Below are 16722 nucleotides of genomic sequence, written 5' to 3'. Positions count from 1 at the left end.
TTTGTCCTAATCCCTGTACCTGTGTCCTATCCCTGTACCTGTGTCCTATCCCTGTACCTGTGTCCTATCCCTGTACCTTTGTCCTATTCCCTGTACTTATCCCTGTACCTTTGTCCTATCCCTGTACCTTTGTCCTATCCCTGTACCTTTGTCCTATTCCCTGTACTGTTGTCCTAATCCCTGTACCTATCCCTGTACATTTGTCCTATCCCTGTACCTTTGTCCTATCCCTGTACCTTTGTCCTATCCCTGTACCTTTGTCCTATTCCCTGTACCGTTGTCCTAATCCCTGTACCTATCCCTGTACATTTGTCCTATCCCTGTACCCTTGTCCTATCCCTGTACCTTTGTAGTATCCCTGTACCTGTGTCCTATCCCTGTACATTTGTCCTATCCCCTGTACCCTTGTCCTATCCCTGTACCTTTGTAGTATCCCTGTACCTGTGTCCTATCCCTGTACCTTTGTTCTATTCCCTGTACATTTGTCCTATTCCCTGTACCGTTGTCTGATTCCCTGGACCTTTGTCCTATCCCTGGACCTTTGTCCTATCCCTGGACCTTTGTCCTATCCCTGTACCTTTGTCCTATTCCCTGTACCTTTGTCCTATTCCCTGTACCTTTGTCCTATCCCTGTACCTTTGTCCTATTCCCTGTACCTTTGTCCTATCCCTGTACCTTTGTCCTATCCCTGTACCTTTGTCCTATCCCTGTACCTTTGTCCTATCCCTGTACCTTTGTCCTATTCCTGTACCTATCCCTGTACCTTTGTCCTATTCCCTGTACCTTTGTCCTATCCCTGTACCTTTGTCCTATCCCTGTACCTTTGTCCTATTCCCTGTACCTTTGTCCTATTCTCTGTACCTTTGTCCTATTCCCTGTACCTTTGTCCTATTCCCTGTACCTTTGTCCTATTCCCTGTACATTTGTCCTATCCCTGTACCCTTGTCCTATCCCTGTACCTTTGTAGTATCCCTGTACCTGTGTCCTATCCCTGTACATTTGTCCTATCCCCTGTAGCCTTGTCCTATCCCTGTACCTTTGTAGTATCCCTGTACCTGTGTCCTATCCCTGTACCTTTGTTCTATTCCCTGTACATTTGTCCTATTCCCTGTACCGTTGTCTGATTCCCTGGACCTTTGTCCTATCCCTGGACCTTTGTCCTATCCCTGGACCTTTGTCCTATCCCTGTACCTTTGTCCTATTCCCTGTACCTTTGTCCTATTCCCTGTACCTTTGTCCTATCCCTGTACCTTTGTCCTATTCCCTGTACCTTTGTCCTATCCCTGTACCTTTGTCCTATCCCTGTACCTTTGTCCTATCCCTGTACCTTTGTCCTATCCCTGTACCTTTGTCCTATTCCTGTACCTATCCCTGTACCTTTGTCCTATTCCCTGTACCTTTGTCCTATCCCTGTACCTTCGTCCTATCCCTGTACCTTTGTCCTATTCCCTGTACCTTTGTCCTATTCCCTGTACCTTTGTCCTATTCCCTGTACCTTTGTCCTATTCCCTGTACATTTGTCCTATCCCTGTATCTTTGTCCTATCCCTGTACCTTTGTCCTATCCCTGTACCTTTGTCCTATCCCTGTACCTTTGTCCTATTCCCTGTACCTTCGTCCTATCCCTGTACCTTTGTCCTATCCCTGTACCTTTGTCCTATTCCCTGTACCTTCATCCTATCCCTGTACCTTTGGGAGCCCATTGGTTGGCTCGGTGGAGCCATAGCGCTACTATTGATTGACTATTGGGTTTGAACTGGTGGCACCGTAGGGTCGGAGGTCAGGAGAAGGAGCTAGGTGCTATTATGAACCGTGAATACAAGTCCTCATTCCTTCTCATAATAGACCTCACAGATTTGTTTTGGAGCAAAACATCAAATCAAATATTATTGGGACTGAACTCACTGTCCAAGGGTCAGTGGGGGGGGTCCAACAGTTCTCCTTGGCATAGCCAGAGATACAGAGACAGATGTGGCAAGCAGCAACGAGGTCATCACCTGACAAACTGGTATAAACTGCAGGTCGACTCCACGCTGAATGTGTGTTTTCAGCTGTTACTGAAGACTGTTGTTACGCTGTTACGTCACCTCCTCAGTTTGTAGTAACGACCTGTAGTCTACACTGCTATCACATCGACATCCATTCATTAGAAATACAACCCCCTGGTGTGCAACAGAGATCAACGTCTGATTGTGGTTGGTTTGTACTCTCACATTACCCAGGATCTTGGTTGGCTCATTTAACTGACCATGCTTTAGACACTATATATGGACCAAAAGGTCACAGTGAAATCTAAACTAGCGTCCATCTTCTCCCTCTCCATTGCATTTACTCCCTGCATGTGCTCTTGAGTGTTTTAAACATATTCAGTTCAAATGAATTCAGGGAGGACGAGGAAGACGAGTCTGCTAGGTAGCAGTGTGTTCAGTGACAGTCTGGTAGGTAGCAGTGTGTTCAGTGACAGTCTGGTAGGTAGCAGTGTGTTCAGTGACAGTCTATTCAGTGACAGTCTGCTCGGTAGCAGTGTGTTCAGTGACAGTCTGGTAGGTAGCAGTGTGTTCAGTGACAGTCTGGTAGGTAGTAGTGTGTTCAGTGACAGTCTGCTCGGTAGCAGTGTGTTCAGTGACAGTCTGCTCGGTAGCAGTGTGTTCAGTGACAGTCTGCTCGGTAGCAGTGTGTTCAGTGACAGTCTGGTAGATAGCAGTGTGTTCATTGACAGTCTGGTAGGTAGCAGTGTGTTCATTGACAGTCTGGTAGGTAGTAGTGTGTTCAGTGACAGTCTGCTAGGTAGCAGTGTGTTCAGTGACAGTCTGGTAGGTAGCAGTGTGTTCAGTGACAGTCTGGTAGATAGCAGTGTGTTCAGTGACAGTCTGCTCGGTAGCAGTGTGTTCAGTGACAGTCTGCTCGGTAGCAGTGTGTTCAGTGACAGTCTGCTAGGTAGCAGTGTGTTCAGTGACAGTATGCTAGGTAGCAGTGTGTTCAGTGACAGTCTGGTAGGTAGCAGTGTGTTCAGTGACAGTCTGCTAGGTAGCAGTGTGTTCAGTGACAGTCTATTCAGTGTTTTAAACATATTCAGTCCAAGTGAATTCAGGAGGAAGAGGAATATGCTAGGTAGCAGTGTGTTCAGTGACAGTCTGCTAGGTAGCAGTGTGTTCAGTGACAGTATGCTAGGTAGCAGTGTGTTCAGTGACAGTCTATTCAGTGACAGTCTGGTAGGTAGCAGTGTGTTCAGTGACAGTCTGGTAGGTAGCAGTGTGTTCAGTGACAGTCTGCTCGGTAGCAGGGTGTTCAGTGACAGTCTGCTCGGTAGCAGTGTGTTCAGTGACAGTCTGCTCGGTAGCAGTGTGTTCAGTGACAGTCTGCTCGGTAGCAGTGTGTTCAGTGACAGTCTGGTAGATAGCAGTGTGTTCAGTGACAGTCTGCTCGGTAGCAGGGTGTTCAGTGACAGTCTGCTCGGTAGCAGTGTGTTCAGTGACAGTCTGGTAGATAGCAGTGTGTTCAGTGACAGTCTGCTCGGTAGCAGGGTGTTCAGTGACAGTCTGCTCGGTAGCAGTGTGTTCAGTGACAGTCTGGTAGGTAGCAGTGTGTTCAGTGACAGTCTGCTCGGTAGCAGTGTGTTCAGTGACAGTCTGGTAGGTAGCAGTGTGTTCAGTGACAGTCTGCTCGGTAGCAGTGTGTTCAGTGACAGTCTGCTCGGTAGCAGTGTGTTCAGTGACAGTCTGCTCGGTAGTAGTGTGTTCAGTGACAGTCTGCTCGGTAGCAGTGTGTTCAGTGACAGTCTGCTCGGTAGTAGTGTGTTCAGTGACAGTCTGCTAGGTAGCAGTGTGTTCAGTGACAGTCTGGTAGATAGCAGTGTGTTCAGTGACAGTCTGCTAGGTAGCAGTGTGTTCAGTGACAGTCTGCTAGGTAGCAGTGTGTTCAGTGACAGTCTATTCAGTGACAGTCTGGTAGGTAGCAGTGTGTTCAGTGACAGTCTGGTAGGTAGCAGTGTGTTCAGTGACAGTCTGGTAGGTAGCAGTGTGTTCAGTGACAGTCTGCTCGGTAGTAGTGTGTTCAGTGACAGTCTGCTCGGTAGCAGTGTGTTCAGTGACAGTCTGCTCGGTAGTAGTGTGTTCAGTGACAGTCTGGTAGATAGCAGTGTGTTCAGTGACAGTCTGCTAGGTAGCAGTGTGTTCAGTGACAGTCTGCTAGGTAGCAGTGTGTTCAGTGACAGTCTGGTAGGTAGCAGTGTGTTCAGTGACAGTCTGGTAGGTAGCAGTGTGTTCAGTGACAGTCTGCTAGGTAGCAGTGTGTTCAGTGACAGTCTGGTAGGTAGCAGTGTGTTCAGTGACAGTCTGCTAGGTAGCAGTGTGTTCAGTGACAGTCTGCTCGGTAGCAGTGTGTTCAGTGACAGTCTGGTAGGTAGCAGTGTGTTCAGTGACAGTCTGCTAGGTAGCAGTGTGTTCAGTGACAGTCTGGTAGGTAGCAGTGTGTTCAGTGACAGTCTGCTAGGTAGCAGTGTGTTCAGTGACAGTCTGCTCGGTAGCAGTGTGTTCAGTGACAGTCTGGTAGATAGCAGTGTGTTCAGTGACAGTCTGGTAGGTAGCAGTGTGTTCAGTGACAGTCTGCTAGGTAGCAGTGTGTTCAGTGACAGTCTGCTAGGTAGCAGTGTGTTCAGTGACAGTCTGGTAGGTAGCAGTGTGTTCAGTGACAGTCTGCTAGGTAGCAGTGTGTTCAGTGACAGTCTGGTAGGTAGTAGTGTGTTCAGTGACAGTCTGCTAGGTAGCAGTGTGTTCAGTGACAGTCTGGTAGGTAGCAGTGTGTTCAGTGACAGTCTGCTAGGTAGCAGTGTGTTCAGTGACAGTCTGCTCGGTAGCAGTGTGTTCAGTGACAGTCTGGTAGATAGCAGTGTGTTCAGTGACAGTCTGGTAGGTAGCAGTGTGTTCAGTGACAGTCTGCTAGGTAGCAGTGTGTTCAGTGACAGTCTGCTAGGTAGCAGTGTGTTCAGTGACAGTCTGGTAGGTAGCAGTGTGTTCAGTGACAGTCTGCTAGGTAGCAGTGTGTTCAGTGACAGTCTGGTAGGTAGTAGTGTGTTCAGTGACAGTCTGCTAGGTAGCAGTGTGTTCAGTGACAGTCTGCTAGGTAGCAGTGTGTTCAGTGACAGTCTGCTAGGTAGCAGTGTGTTCAGTGACAGTCTGCTAGGTAGCAGTGTGTTCAGTGACAGTCTGGTAGGTAGCAGTGTGTTCAGTGACAGTCTGGTAGGTAGCAGTGTGTTCAGTGACAATCTGCTCGGTAGCAGTGTGTTCAGTGACAGTCTGCTCGGTAGCAGTGTGTTCAGTGACAGTCTGCTCGGTAGCAGTGTGTTCAGTGACAGTCTGCTAGGTAGCAGTGTGTTCAGTGACAGTCTGCTAGGTAGCAGTGTGTTCAGTGACAGTCTGGTAGGTAGCAGTGTGTTCAGTGACAGTCTGGTAGGTAGCAGTGTGTTCAGTGACAGTCTGCTAGGTAGCAGTGTGTTCAGTGACAGTCTGCTAGATAGCAGTGTGTTCAGTGACAGTCTGCTAGGTAGTAGTGTGTTCAGTGACAGTCTGGTAGGTAGCAGTGTGTTCAGTGACAGTCTGGTAGGTAGCAGTGTGTTCAGTGACAGTCTGCTAGATAGCAGTGTGTTCAGTGACAGTCTGCTAGGTAGCAGTGTGTTCAGTGACAGTCTGGTAGGTAGCAGTGTGTTCAGTGACAGTCTGCTCGGTAGCAGTGTGTTCAGTGACAGTCTGCTAGGTAGCAGTGTGTTCAGTGACAGTCTGGTAGGTAGCAGTGTGTTCAGTGACAGTCTGCTCGGTAGCAGTGTGTTCAGTGACAGTCTGCTCGGTAGCAGTGTGTTCAGTGACAGTCTGGTAGGTAGCAGTGTGTTCAGTGACAGTCTGGTAGGTAGCAGTGTGTTCAGTGACAGTATGCTAGGTAGCAGTCTATTCAGTGACAGTCTGGTAGGTAGCAGTGTGTTCAGTGACAGTCTGGTAGGTAGCAGTGTGTTCAGTGACAGTCTGCTCGGTAGCAGTGTGTTCAGTGACAGTCTGCTAGGTAGCAGTGTGTTCAGTGACAGTCTGGTAGGTAGCAGTGTGTTCAGTGACAGTCTGCTCGGTAGCAGTGTGTTCAGTGACAGTCTGCTCGGTAGCAGTGTGTTCAGTGACAGTCTGGTAGGTAGCAGTGTGTTCAGTGACAGTCTGCTAGGTAGCAGTGTGTTCAGTGACAGTCTGCTCGGTAGCAGTGTGTTCAGTGACAGTCTTCAGTGACAGTCTGGTAGGTAGCAGTGTGTTCAGTGACAGTCTGGTAGGTAGCAGTGTGTTCAGTGACAGTCTGCTCGGTAGCAGTGTGTTCAGTGACAGTCTGCTCGGTAGCAGTGTGTTCAGTGACAGTCTGGTAGGTAGCAGGGTGTTCAGTGACAGTCTGCTAGGTAGCAGTGTGTTCAGTGACAGTCTGCTCGGTAGCAGTGTGTTCAGTGACAGTCTGCTAGGTAGCAGTGTGTTCAGTGACAGGCTGGTAGGTAGCAGTGTGTTCAGTGACAGTCTGCTAGGTAGCAGTGTGTTCAGTGACAGTCTGCTAGGTAGCAGTGTGTTCAGTGACAGTCTGGTAGGTAGCAGTGTGTTCAGTGACAGTCTGCTAGGTAGCAGTGTGTTCAGTGACAGTCTGGTAGGTAGCAGTGTGTTCAGTGACAGTCTGGTAGGTAGCAGTGTGTTCAGTGACAGTCTGCTAGGTAGCAGTGTGTTCAGTGACAGTCTGGTAGGTAGCAGTGTGTTCAGTGACAGTCTATTCAGTGACAGTCTGGTAGGTAGCAGTGTGTTCAGTGACAGTCTGCTAGATAGCAGTGTGTTCAGTGACAGTCTGCTAGGTAGCAGTGTGTTCAGTGACAGTCTGGTAGGTAGCAGTGTGTTCAGTGACAGTCTGCTCGGTAGCAGTGTGTTCAGTGACAGTCTGGTAGGTAGCAGTGTGTTCAGTGACAGTCTGCTAGGTAGCAGTGTGTTCAGTGACAGTCTGGTAGATAGCAGTGTGTTCAGTGACAGTCTGCTAGGTAGCAGTGTGTTCAGTGACAGTCTGCTCGGTAGCAGTGTGTTCAGTGACAGTCTGCTAGGTAGCAGTGTGTTCAGTGACAGTCTGCTAGGTAGCAGTGTGTTCAGTGACAGTCTGGTAGGTAGCAGTGTGTTCAGTGACAGTCTGCTCGGTAGCAGTGTGTTCAGTGACAGTCTGCTAGGTAGCAGTGTGTTCAGTGACAGTCTGGTCGGTAGCAGTGTGTTCAGTGACAGTCTGGTAGGTAGCAGTGTGTTCAGTGACAGTCTGCTCGGTAGCAGTGTGTTCAGTGACAGTCTGGTAGGTAGCAGTGTGTTCAGTGACAGTCTGGTAGGTAGCAGTGTGTTCAGTGACAGTCTGCTAGGTAGCAGTGTGTTCAGTGACAGTCTGGTAGGTAGCAGTGTGTTTAGTGACAGTCTGGTAGGTAGCAGTGTGTTCAGTGACAGTCTGGTAGGTAGCAGTGTGTTCAGTGACAGTCTGGTAGGTAGCAGTGTGTTTAGTGACAGTCTGGTAGGTAGCAGTGTGTTCAGTGACAGTCTGCTAGGTAGCAGTGTGTTCAGTGACAGTCTGCTAGATAGCAGTGTGTTCAGTGACAGTCTGGTAGGTAGCAGTGTGTTCAGTGACAGTCTGCTCGGTAGCAGTGTGTTCAGTGACAGTCTGGTAGATAGCAGTGTGTTCAGTGACAGTCTGCTCGGTAGCAGTGTGTTCAGTGACAGTCTGCTCGGTAGCAGTGTGTTCAGTGACAGTCTGCTCGGTACCAGTGTGTTCAGTGACAGTCTGCTAGGTAGCAGTGTGTTCAGTGACAGTCTGGTAGGTAGCAGTGTGTTCAGTGACAGTCTGCTCGGTAGCAGTGTGTTCAGTGACAGTCTGCTAGGTAGCAGGGTGTTCAGTGACAGTCTGCTCGGGCAGTGTGTTCAGTGACAGTCTGGTAGGTAGCAGTGTGTTCAGTGACAGTCTGCTCGGTAGCAGTGTGTTCAGTGACAGTCTGCTAGGTAGCAGTGTGTTCAGTGACAGTCTGGTAGGTAGCAGTGTGTTCAGTGACAGTCTGCTCGGTAGCAGTGTGTTCAGTGACAGTCTGCTAGGTAGCAGTGTGTCAGTGACAGTCTGCTCGGTAGCAGTGTGTTCAGTGACAGTCTGCTAGATAGCAGTGTGTTCAGTGACAGTCTGGTAGGTAGTAGTGTGTTCAGTGACAGTCTGCTAGGTAGCAGTGTGTTCAGTGACAGTCTGCTCGGTAGCAGTGTGTTCAGTGACAGTCTGGTAGGTAGCAGTGTGTTCAGTGACAGTCTGGTAGGTAGCAGTGTGTTCAGTGACAGTCTGGTAGATAGCAGTGTGTTCAGTGACAGTCTGGTAGGTAGCAGTGTGTTCAGTGACAGTTTGCTAGGTAGCAGTGTGTTCAGTGACAGTCTGGTAGGTAGCAGTGTGTTCAGTGACAGTCTGCTAGGTAGCAGTGTGTTCAGTGACAGTCTGGTAGGTAGCAGTGTGTTCAGTGACAGTCTTCAGTGACAGTCTGCTAGATAGCAGTGTGTTCAGTGACAGTCTGCTAGATAGCAGTGTGTTCAGTGACAGTCTGCTAGATAGCAGTGTGTTCAGTGACAGTCTGCTCGGTAGCAGTGTGTTCAGTGACAGTCTGGTAGGTAGCAGTGTGTTCAGTGACAGTCTGCTCGGTAGCAGTGTGTTCAGTGACAGTCTGCTCGGTAGCAGTGTGTTCAGTGACAGTCTGGTAGATAGCAGTGTGTTCAGTGACAGTCTGGTAGATAGCAGTGTGTTCAGTGACAGTCTGGTAGGAGTACATTCAGTGAGAGTGTTGTGTCCGTGCAGTAAAGTGAACCACTCACTCCCAGCGGTCATGACTTCGTGCTCTCTCTCCTCCTCTTCCTCATCTTGCTCCTGATGCACATCCTCCCTTTCTCGGTCCGTCCTCTCTTCTAGCTCCGCCTCCTCGTCGATGGTCCTCGTGAACGAGTGCTCCTGGGGGTCCATCTCCAGCGAGTCCTGATTGTCTGAAATCTGATCGGGCACAACACCGGACACCCGTTAAAAGTGTTGTCACGATACCAGAATATCAGGTTTAGTATCACGATACCAGAATATCAGGTTTAGTGTCACGATACCAGAATATCAGGTTTAGTGTCACGATACCAGAATATCAGGTTTAGTGTCACGATACCAGAATATCAGGTTTAGTGTCACGATACCAGAATATCTGGTTTAGTATCACGATACCAGAATATCAGGCTTAGTGTCACGATACCAGAATATCAGGTTTAGTATCACGATACCAGAATATCAGGCTTAGTGTCACGATACCAGAATATCAGGTTTAGTGTCACGATACCAGAATATCAGGTTTAGTGTCACGATACCAGAATATCAGGTTTAGTGTCACGATACCAGAATATCAGGTTTAGTATCACGATACCAGAATATCAGGTTTAGTATCACGATACCAGAATATCAGGTTTAGTATCACGATACCAGAATATCAGGTTTAGTATCACGATACCAGAATATCAGGTTTAGTGTCACAATACCAGAATATCAGGTTTAGTATCACGATACCAGAATATCAGGTTTAGTGTCACGATACCAGAATATCAGGCGTAGTGTCACGATACCAGAATATCAGGCTTAGTGTCACGATACCAGAATATCAGGTTTAGTGTCACGATACCAGAATATCGGGTTTAGTGTCACGATACCAGAATATCAGGCGTAGTGTCACGATACCAGAATATCAGGCTTAGTGTCACGATACCAGAATATCAGGTTTAGTGTCACGATACCAGAATATCGGGTTTAGTGTCACGATACCAGAATATCAGGTTTAGCATCACAATACCAGAATATCAGGTTTAGTGTCACGATACCAGAATATCAGGTTTAGTATCACAATACCAGAATATCAGGTTTAGTATCACGATACCAGAATATCAGGCTTAGTATCACGATACCAGAATATCAGGTTTAGTATCACGATACCAGAATATCAGGTTTAGTGTCACGATACCAGAATATCAGGTTTAGTATCACGATACCAGAATATCAGGCTTAGTGTCACGATACCAGAATATCAGGTTTAGTGTCACGATACCAGAATATCAGGTTTAGTGTCACGATACCAGAATATCAGGTTTAGTGTCACGATACCAGAATATCAGGTTTAGTATCACGATACCAGAATATCAGGTTTAGTATCACGATACCAGAATATCAGGTTTAGTATCACGATACCAGAATATCAGGTTTAGTATCACGATACCAGAATATCAGGTTTAGTGTCACAATACCAGAATATCAGGTTTAGTATCACGATACCAGAATATCAGGTTTAGTGTCACGATACCAGAATATCAGGCGTAGTGTCACGATACCAGAATATCAGGCTTAGTGTCACGATACCAGAATATCAGGTTTAGTGTCACGATACCAGAATATCGGGTTTAGTGTCACGATACCAGAATATCAGGCGTAGTGTCACGATACCAGAATATCAGGCTTAGTGTCACGATACCAGAATATCAGGTTTAGTGTCACGATACCAGAATATCGGGTTTAGTGTCACGATACCAGAATATCAGGTTTAGCATCACAATACCAGAATATCAGGTTTAGTGTCACGATACCAGAATATCGGGTTTAGTATCACGATACCAGAATATCGGGTTTAGTGTCACGATACCAGAATATCAGGTTTAGTGTCACGATACCAGAATATCAGGTTTAGTATCACAATACCAGAATATCAGGTTTAGTATCACGATACCAGAATATCAGGTTTAGTATCACGATACCAGAATATCAGGTTTAGTGTCACGATACCAGAATATCAGGTTTAGTATCACGATACCAGAATATCAGGCTTAGTGTCACGATACCAGAATATCAGGCTTAGTGTCGCATACCAGAATATCAGGTTTAGTGTCACGATACCAGAATATCGGGTTTAGTGTCACGATACCAGAATATCAGGTTTAGTGTCACGATACCAGAATATCAGGTTTAGTGTCACGATACCAGAATATCAGGTTTAGTGTCACGATACCAGAATATCAGGTTTAGTATCACGATACCAGAATATCAGGTTTAGTATCACGATACCAGAATATCAGGTTTAGTATCACGATACCAGAATATCAGGTTTAGTGTCACGATACCAGAATATCAGGTTTAGTGTCACGATACCAGAATATCAGGTTTAGTGTCACGATACCAGAACATCAGGTTTAGTGTCACGATACCAGAATATCAGGTTTAGTATCACGATACCAGAATATCAGGTTTAGTATCACGATACCAGAATATCGGGTTTAGTATCACGATACCAGAATATCAGGCTTAGTGTCACGATACCAGAATATCAGGCTTAGTGTCACGATACCAGAATATCAGGTTTAGTATCACGATACCAGAATATCAGGTTTAGTGTCACGATACCAGAATATCAGGTTTAGTGTCACGATACCAGAATATCAGGTTTAGTGTCACGATACCAGAATATCAGGCTTAGTGTCACGATACCAGAATATCAGGTTTAGTATCACGATACCAGAATATCAGGTTTAGTATCACGATACCAGAATATCGGGTTTAGTATCACGATACCAGAATATCAGGTTTAGTATCAAGATACTCGATACCGAAACAAAACCTCAACGATACCACGGCCCAAACATAATGTGTTTTAGCTTAATTAAGTCACAGAATATTTTGATTGATAATAATTGATAACTGGTGGAACTAAAATAGCAAATATAATATATTCTATATTAAAATGTATTTTAAAAATAACAAATATAATATATTCTATACTATACTCAATGTATTCCTAGGAATACCTAGGATAGGATAAGTAATCCTTCTCACCCCCCCCCCCCCCCTTAAATGATTTAGATGCACTATTGTAAGTGGCTGTTCCACTGGATGTCAGAAGGTGAATTCACCAATTTGTAAGTCGCTCTGGATAAGAGCGTCTGCTAAATGACTTAAATGTAAAAATGTAAATGTAAAAAAATAACACATATTAAATAACTAATATAATATATTCTAAACTATATTCAATTTATAATTTACATTTTTTTAAATAACAAATATATAATATTCTATACTATATTCAATTTAAAAAAATAAAAAACACATTAAATAACAAATATAAAATATTCTATACTAAATTCAAATTATTTAAAAGTATAACACACCATATTAAATAACAGAAGATTACCTTAAATTTCCCATCTAAACTGTTTTAAAGTGTAATTTCATACACATCAGGGTTCATTTGCTCATCTATGGCCACGATATGGAGTCAAATTACTGTCATTAGACCTATGATGAATTATTCATTACAGCTAAACCCTTTCATGTACTGTATGTAATGAACAGCTTAGTTCCAAAACAAGCTCATTTCTGAAGCTTCTATAATTGCAATAGTCGACACATGGCATAGAAATACAATGGATTTTAAACAGCATACTACGATTCCCAGAGTGCATTTCATCTCCCAGGGGGCAGTGCTCCGCCGAGGCCTGCTGGCAGGCCTTAAAGTAGTCAAAATATATTTCTGTTGTAGCGAAGTTATGAGAGCATTTCACATTATTTTTGGGTTGTACTCATATTATACTGCTCACATGAATGTCACGCTGAATATAACAAATGTAGTTGCTTGTAGAGTAACATTACAATGTCAGATGTCAAGTGTAAAATAGTTTGTCATTTTGGAACTAAACCTCCCTTCCACTGCACTGCTTTGAAACACATTTTGTTTAGTTGTTTCAGTGGGCTGGCCCACATCATCTGCTCTGTAAACTAACTATTCCCACAGTTCACTACTGGAGTCAACAAGCTGCGGGAGTGGAGGTATGATGTTTTTATTACAGGAAAATATGCTGTCTGCATTTTCTCTGGCTGTTTCAGCTGCATGAGCAAGTAGCCTGGCTAGCTTACTACTGCCCCCTTGAGAAGACAAGTAGCCTGGCTAGCTTACTACTGCCCCCTTGAGAAGACAAGTAGCCTGGCTAGCTTACTACTGCCCCCTTGAGAAGACCAGTAGCCTGGCTAGCTTACTACTGCCCCCTTGAGAAGACAAGTAGCCTGGCTAGCTTACTACTGCCCCTTGAGAAGACAAGTAGCCTGGCTAGCTTACTACTGCCCCCTGAGAAGACCAGTAGCCTGGCTAGCTTACTACTGCCCCTTGAGAAGACCAGTAGCCTGGCTAGCTTACTACTGCCCCTTGAGAAGACAAGTAGCCTGGCTAGCTTACTACTGCCCCCTTGAGAAAACAAGTAGCCTGGCTAGCTTACTACTGCCCCCTTGAGAAGACCAGTAGCCTGGCTAGCTTACTACTGCCCCTTGAGAAGACCAGTAGCCTGGCTAGCTTACTACTGCCCCCTTGAGAAGACCAGTAGCCTGGCTAGCTTACTACTGCCCCCTTGAGAAGACCAGTAGCCTGGCTAGCTTACTACTGCCCCCTTGAGAAGACCAGTAGCCTGGCTAGCTTACTACTGCCCCCTTGAGAAGACCAGTAGCCAGTTACCGTAAGTGTCTCTAGGATGTAGAGGGGTTTAAGGGTTGATGTGGGAATAAGACAGCAGACCCTGACGTGGGACTGGAAGGATGTTTCATGGACCAACGGACCAGTTACCGAAAGAAGAGCCGGGTCACTTACCCTCCTCTCCCGGGAAGACGAGCGTGTCTGGACGACGTTCATGTTCTTGCAGGCCAGCAGGCGGTTCCTGACCTTGTAGACACAACGGTAGACCTCAGCCAGCATCTTACAAGGCTGGTACCTGGTTGGAAACACACACAGAGACACACTGACTGGTGAACCCAGCCTGCCGCATGAAATAGACCAGGTATGTGTCAAATGACACCACATAGGGTGCCAGAATCCTACTGACCCTGGTCTAAAGTAGTGCACTATGTAGGGAATAGGGTGCCAGAGTCCTAATGACCCTGGTCTAAAGTAGTGCAGTAGGTAGGGAATAGGGTGCCAGAGTCCTACTGACCCTGGTCTAAAGTAGTGCACTATGTAGGGAATAGGGTGCCAGAGTCCTAATGACCCTAGTCTAAAGTAGTGCACTATGTAGGGAATAGGGTGCCAGAGTCCTAATGACCCTAGTCTAAAGTAGTGCACTATGTAGGGAATAGGGTGCCAGAGTCCTACTGACCCTGGTCTAAAGTAGTGCACTATGTAAGGAATAGGGTGCCAGAGTCCTAATGACCCTAGTCTAAAGTAGTGCACTATGTAGGGAATAGGGTGACAGAGTCCTAATGACCCTAGTCTAAAGTAGTGCACTATGTAGGGAATAGCGTGCCAGAGTCCTAATGACCCTAGTCTAAAGTAGTGCACTATGTAGGGAATAGCGTGCCAGAGTCCTAATGACCCTAGTCTAAAGTAGTGCACTATGTAGGGAATAGGGTGCCAGAGTCCTACTGACCCTGGTCTAAAGTAGTGCACTATGTAGGGAATAGGGTGCCAGAGTCCTAATGACCCTAGTCTAAAGTAGTGCACTATGTAGGGAATAGCGTGCCAGAGTCCTAATGACCCTAGTCTAAAGTAGTGCACTATGTAGGGAATAGGGTGCCAGAGTCCTACTGACCCTGGTCTAAAGTAGTGCACTATGTAGGGAATAGGGTGCCAGAGTCCTACTGACCCTGGTGTAAAGTAGTGCACTATGTAGGGAATAGGGTGCCAGAGTCCTAATGACCCTAGTCTAAAGTAGTGCACTATGTAGGGAATAGGGTGCCAGAGTCCTACTGACCCTGGTCTAAAGTAGTGCACTATGTAGGGAATAGGGTGCCAGAGTCCTAATGACCCTAGTCTAAAGTAGTACACTATGTGGGGAATAGGGAGCCAGAGTCCTACTGACCATGGTCTATAGTAGTGCACTATATAGGGAATAGGGCTCTGGTCTATAGTAGTGCACTATATAGGGAATAGGGCTCTGGTCTATAGTAGTACCACTATATAAGGAATAGAACTCTGCTCTATAGTAGTACCACTATATAGGGAATAGGGCTCTGGTCTATAGTAGTACCACTATATAGGGAATAGGGCTCTGGTCTATAGTAGTACCATTATATAGGGAATAGGGTTCTGGTCTATAGTAGTACCACTATATAGGGAATAGGGCTCTGGTCTATAGTAGTACCACTATATAGAGAATAGAGCTCTGCTCTATAGTAGTACCACCATATAGGGAATAGGGCTCTGGTCTATAGTAGTACCACTATATAGGGAATAGGGCTCTGGTCTATAGTAGTACCACTATATAGGGAATAGGGCTCTGGTCTATAGTAGTATCACTATATAGGGAATAGGGCTCTGGTCTATAGTAGTACCACCATATAGGGAATAGGGCTCTGGTCTATAGTAGTACCACTATATAGGGAATAGGGCTCTGGTCTATAGTAGTACACTATATAGGGAATAGGGCTCTGGTCTATAGTAGTACCACTATATAGGGAATAGGGCTCTGGACTATAGTAGTACCACTATATAGGGAATAGGGCTCTGGTCGATAGTAGTACCACTATATAGGGAATAGGGCTCTGATCTATAGTAGTGTACTATATAGGGAATAGGGCTCTGGTCTATAGTAGTACCACTATATAGGGAATAGGACTCTGGTCTATAGTAGTGTACTATATAGGGAATAGGGCTCTGGTCTATAGTAGTACCACTATATAGGGAATAGGGCTCTGGTCTATAGTAGTGCACTATATAGGGAATAGGGCTCTGGTCTATAGTAGTGCACTATATAGGGAATAGGGCTCTGGTCTATAGTAGTACCACTATATAGGGAATAGGGCTCTGGTCTATAGTAGTACCACTATATAGGGAATAGGACTCTGGTCTATAGTAGTACCACTATATAGGGAATAGGACTCTAGTCTATAGTAGTACCACTATATAGGGAATAGGGCTCTGGTCTATAGTAGTGCACTATATAGGGAATAGGGCTCTGGTCTATAGTAGTGCACTATATAGGGAATAGGACTCTGGTCTATAGTAGTGCACTATATAGGGAATAGGACTCTGGTCTATAGTAGTGCACTATATAGGGAATAGGGCGCCATTGGGAAGGCAGAACCATGATGGGTGTGCAGTAGATTTACCTGCCCTCTCCACAGGCTTGGCCCAGCAGGCCGGTGTGCTTCAGCAGAGCAGCCAGGACAAACCTGGACACGGTGTCCAATAAGATCTCATTACAGAGAGAGGCGTTGTCCCAGTCTGCAACACAAACACATGGACATCACTACATATCACAGCAGCAGTAATACTCTGCTTATTCTACACTACTAATCTGTCATGAAAGAAAGATGGACGCCCACACACTGCTGGATGCTCCATTACACGGAATGAACTGAATAGACTGATTCAACTGTGGGAGCATTTAACAGAGAGCAGGCATCACTTAGTAAACTGGGAGCATTTAACAGAGAGCGGGCATCACTTAGTAAACTGTGGGAGCATTTAACAGAGAGTGGGCATCACTCAACAAACTGTGGGAGCATTTAACAGAGAGTGGGCATCACTCAATAAACTGGGAGCATTTAACAGAGAGCGGGCATCACTTAGTAAACAGTGGGAGGATTCAACAGAGTGGGCATCACTCAATAAACTGTGGGAGCATTTAACAGAGAGCGGGCATCACTCAACAAACTGTGGGAGCATTTAACAGAGAGCGGG

General features: G+C 45.9%; 1 protein-coding gene across 1 annotated transcript in view; it reads right to left on the bottom strand.

The window, feature by feature from the left end:
- herc1 (HECT and RLD domain containing E3 ubiquitin protein ligase family member 1) overlaps nucleotides 1–16722 on the bottom strand; it is a 273217-nt gene that overhangs the window by 197377 nt on the left and 59118 nt on the right. Inside the window, exons 18-20 of the mRNA XM_064983713.1 lie at nucleotides 16149–16263; nucleotides 13696–13816; nucleotides 8870–9041 (exon numbers count right to left, since the gene is read on the bottom strand). Of these exons, the coding sequence (XP_064839785.1) occupies nucleotides 8870–9041; nucleotides 13696–13816; nucleotides 16149–16263 (408 nt within the window). The remainder of the gene's footprint in view (nucleotides 1–8869; nucleotides 9042–13695; nucleotides 13817–16148; nucleotides 16264–16722) is intronic.

The sequence above is a fragment of the Oncorhynchus masou genome, chromosome 2 (assembly GCF_036934945.1).
Source record: "Oncorhynchus masou masou isolate Uvic2021 chromosome 2, UVic_Omas_1.1, whole genome shotgun sequence".
Classification (NCBI taxonomy): domain Eukaryota; kingdom Metazoa; phylum Chordata; class Actinopteri; order Salmoniformes; family Salmonidae; genus Oncorhynchus; species Oncorhynchus masou.
The sequence above is the reverse complement of the archived record's forward strand: the minus strand, read 5'-3'. Positions and strand labels throughout refer to the sequence as shown.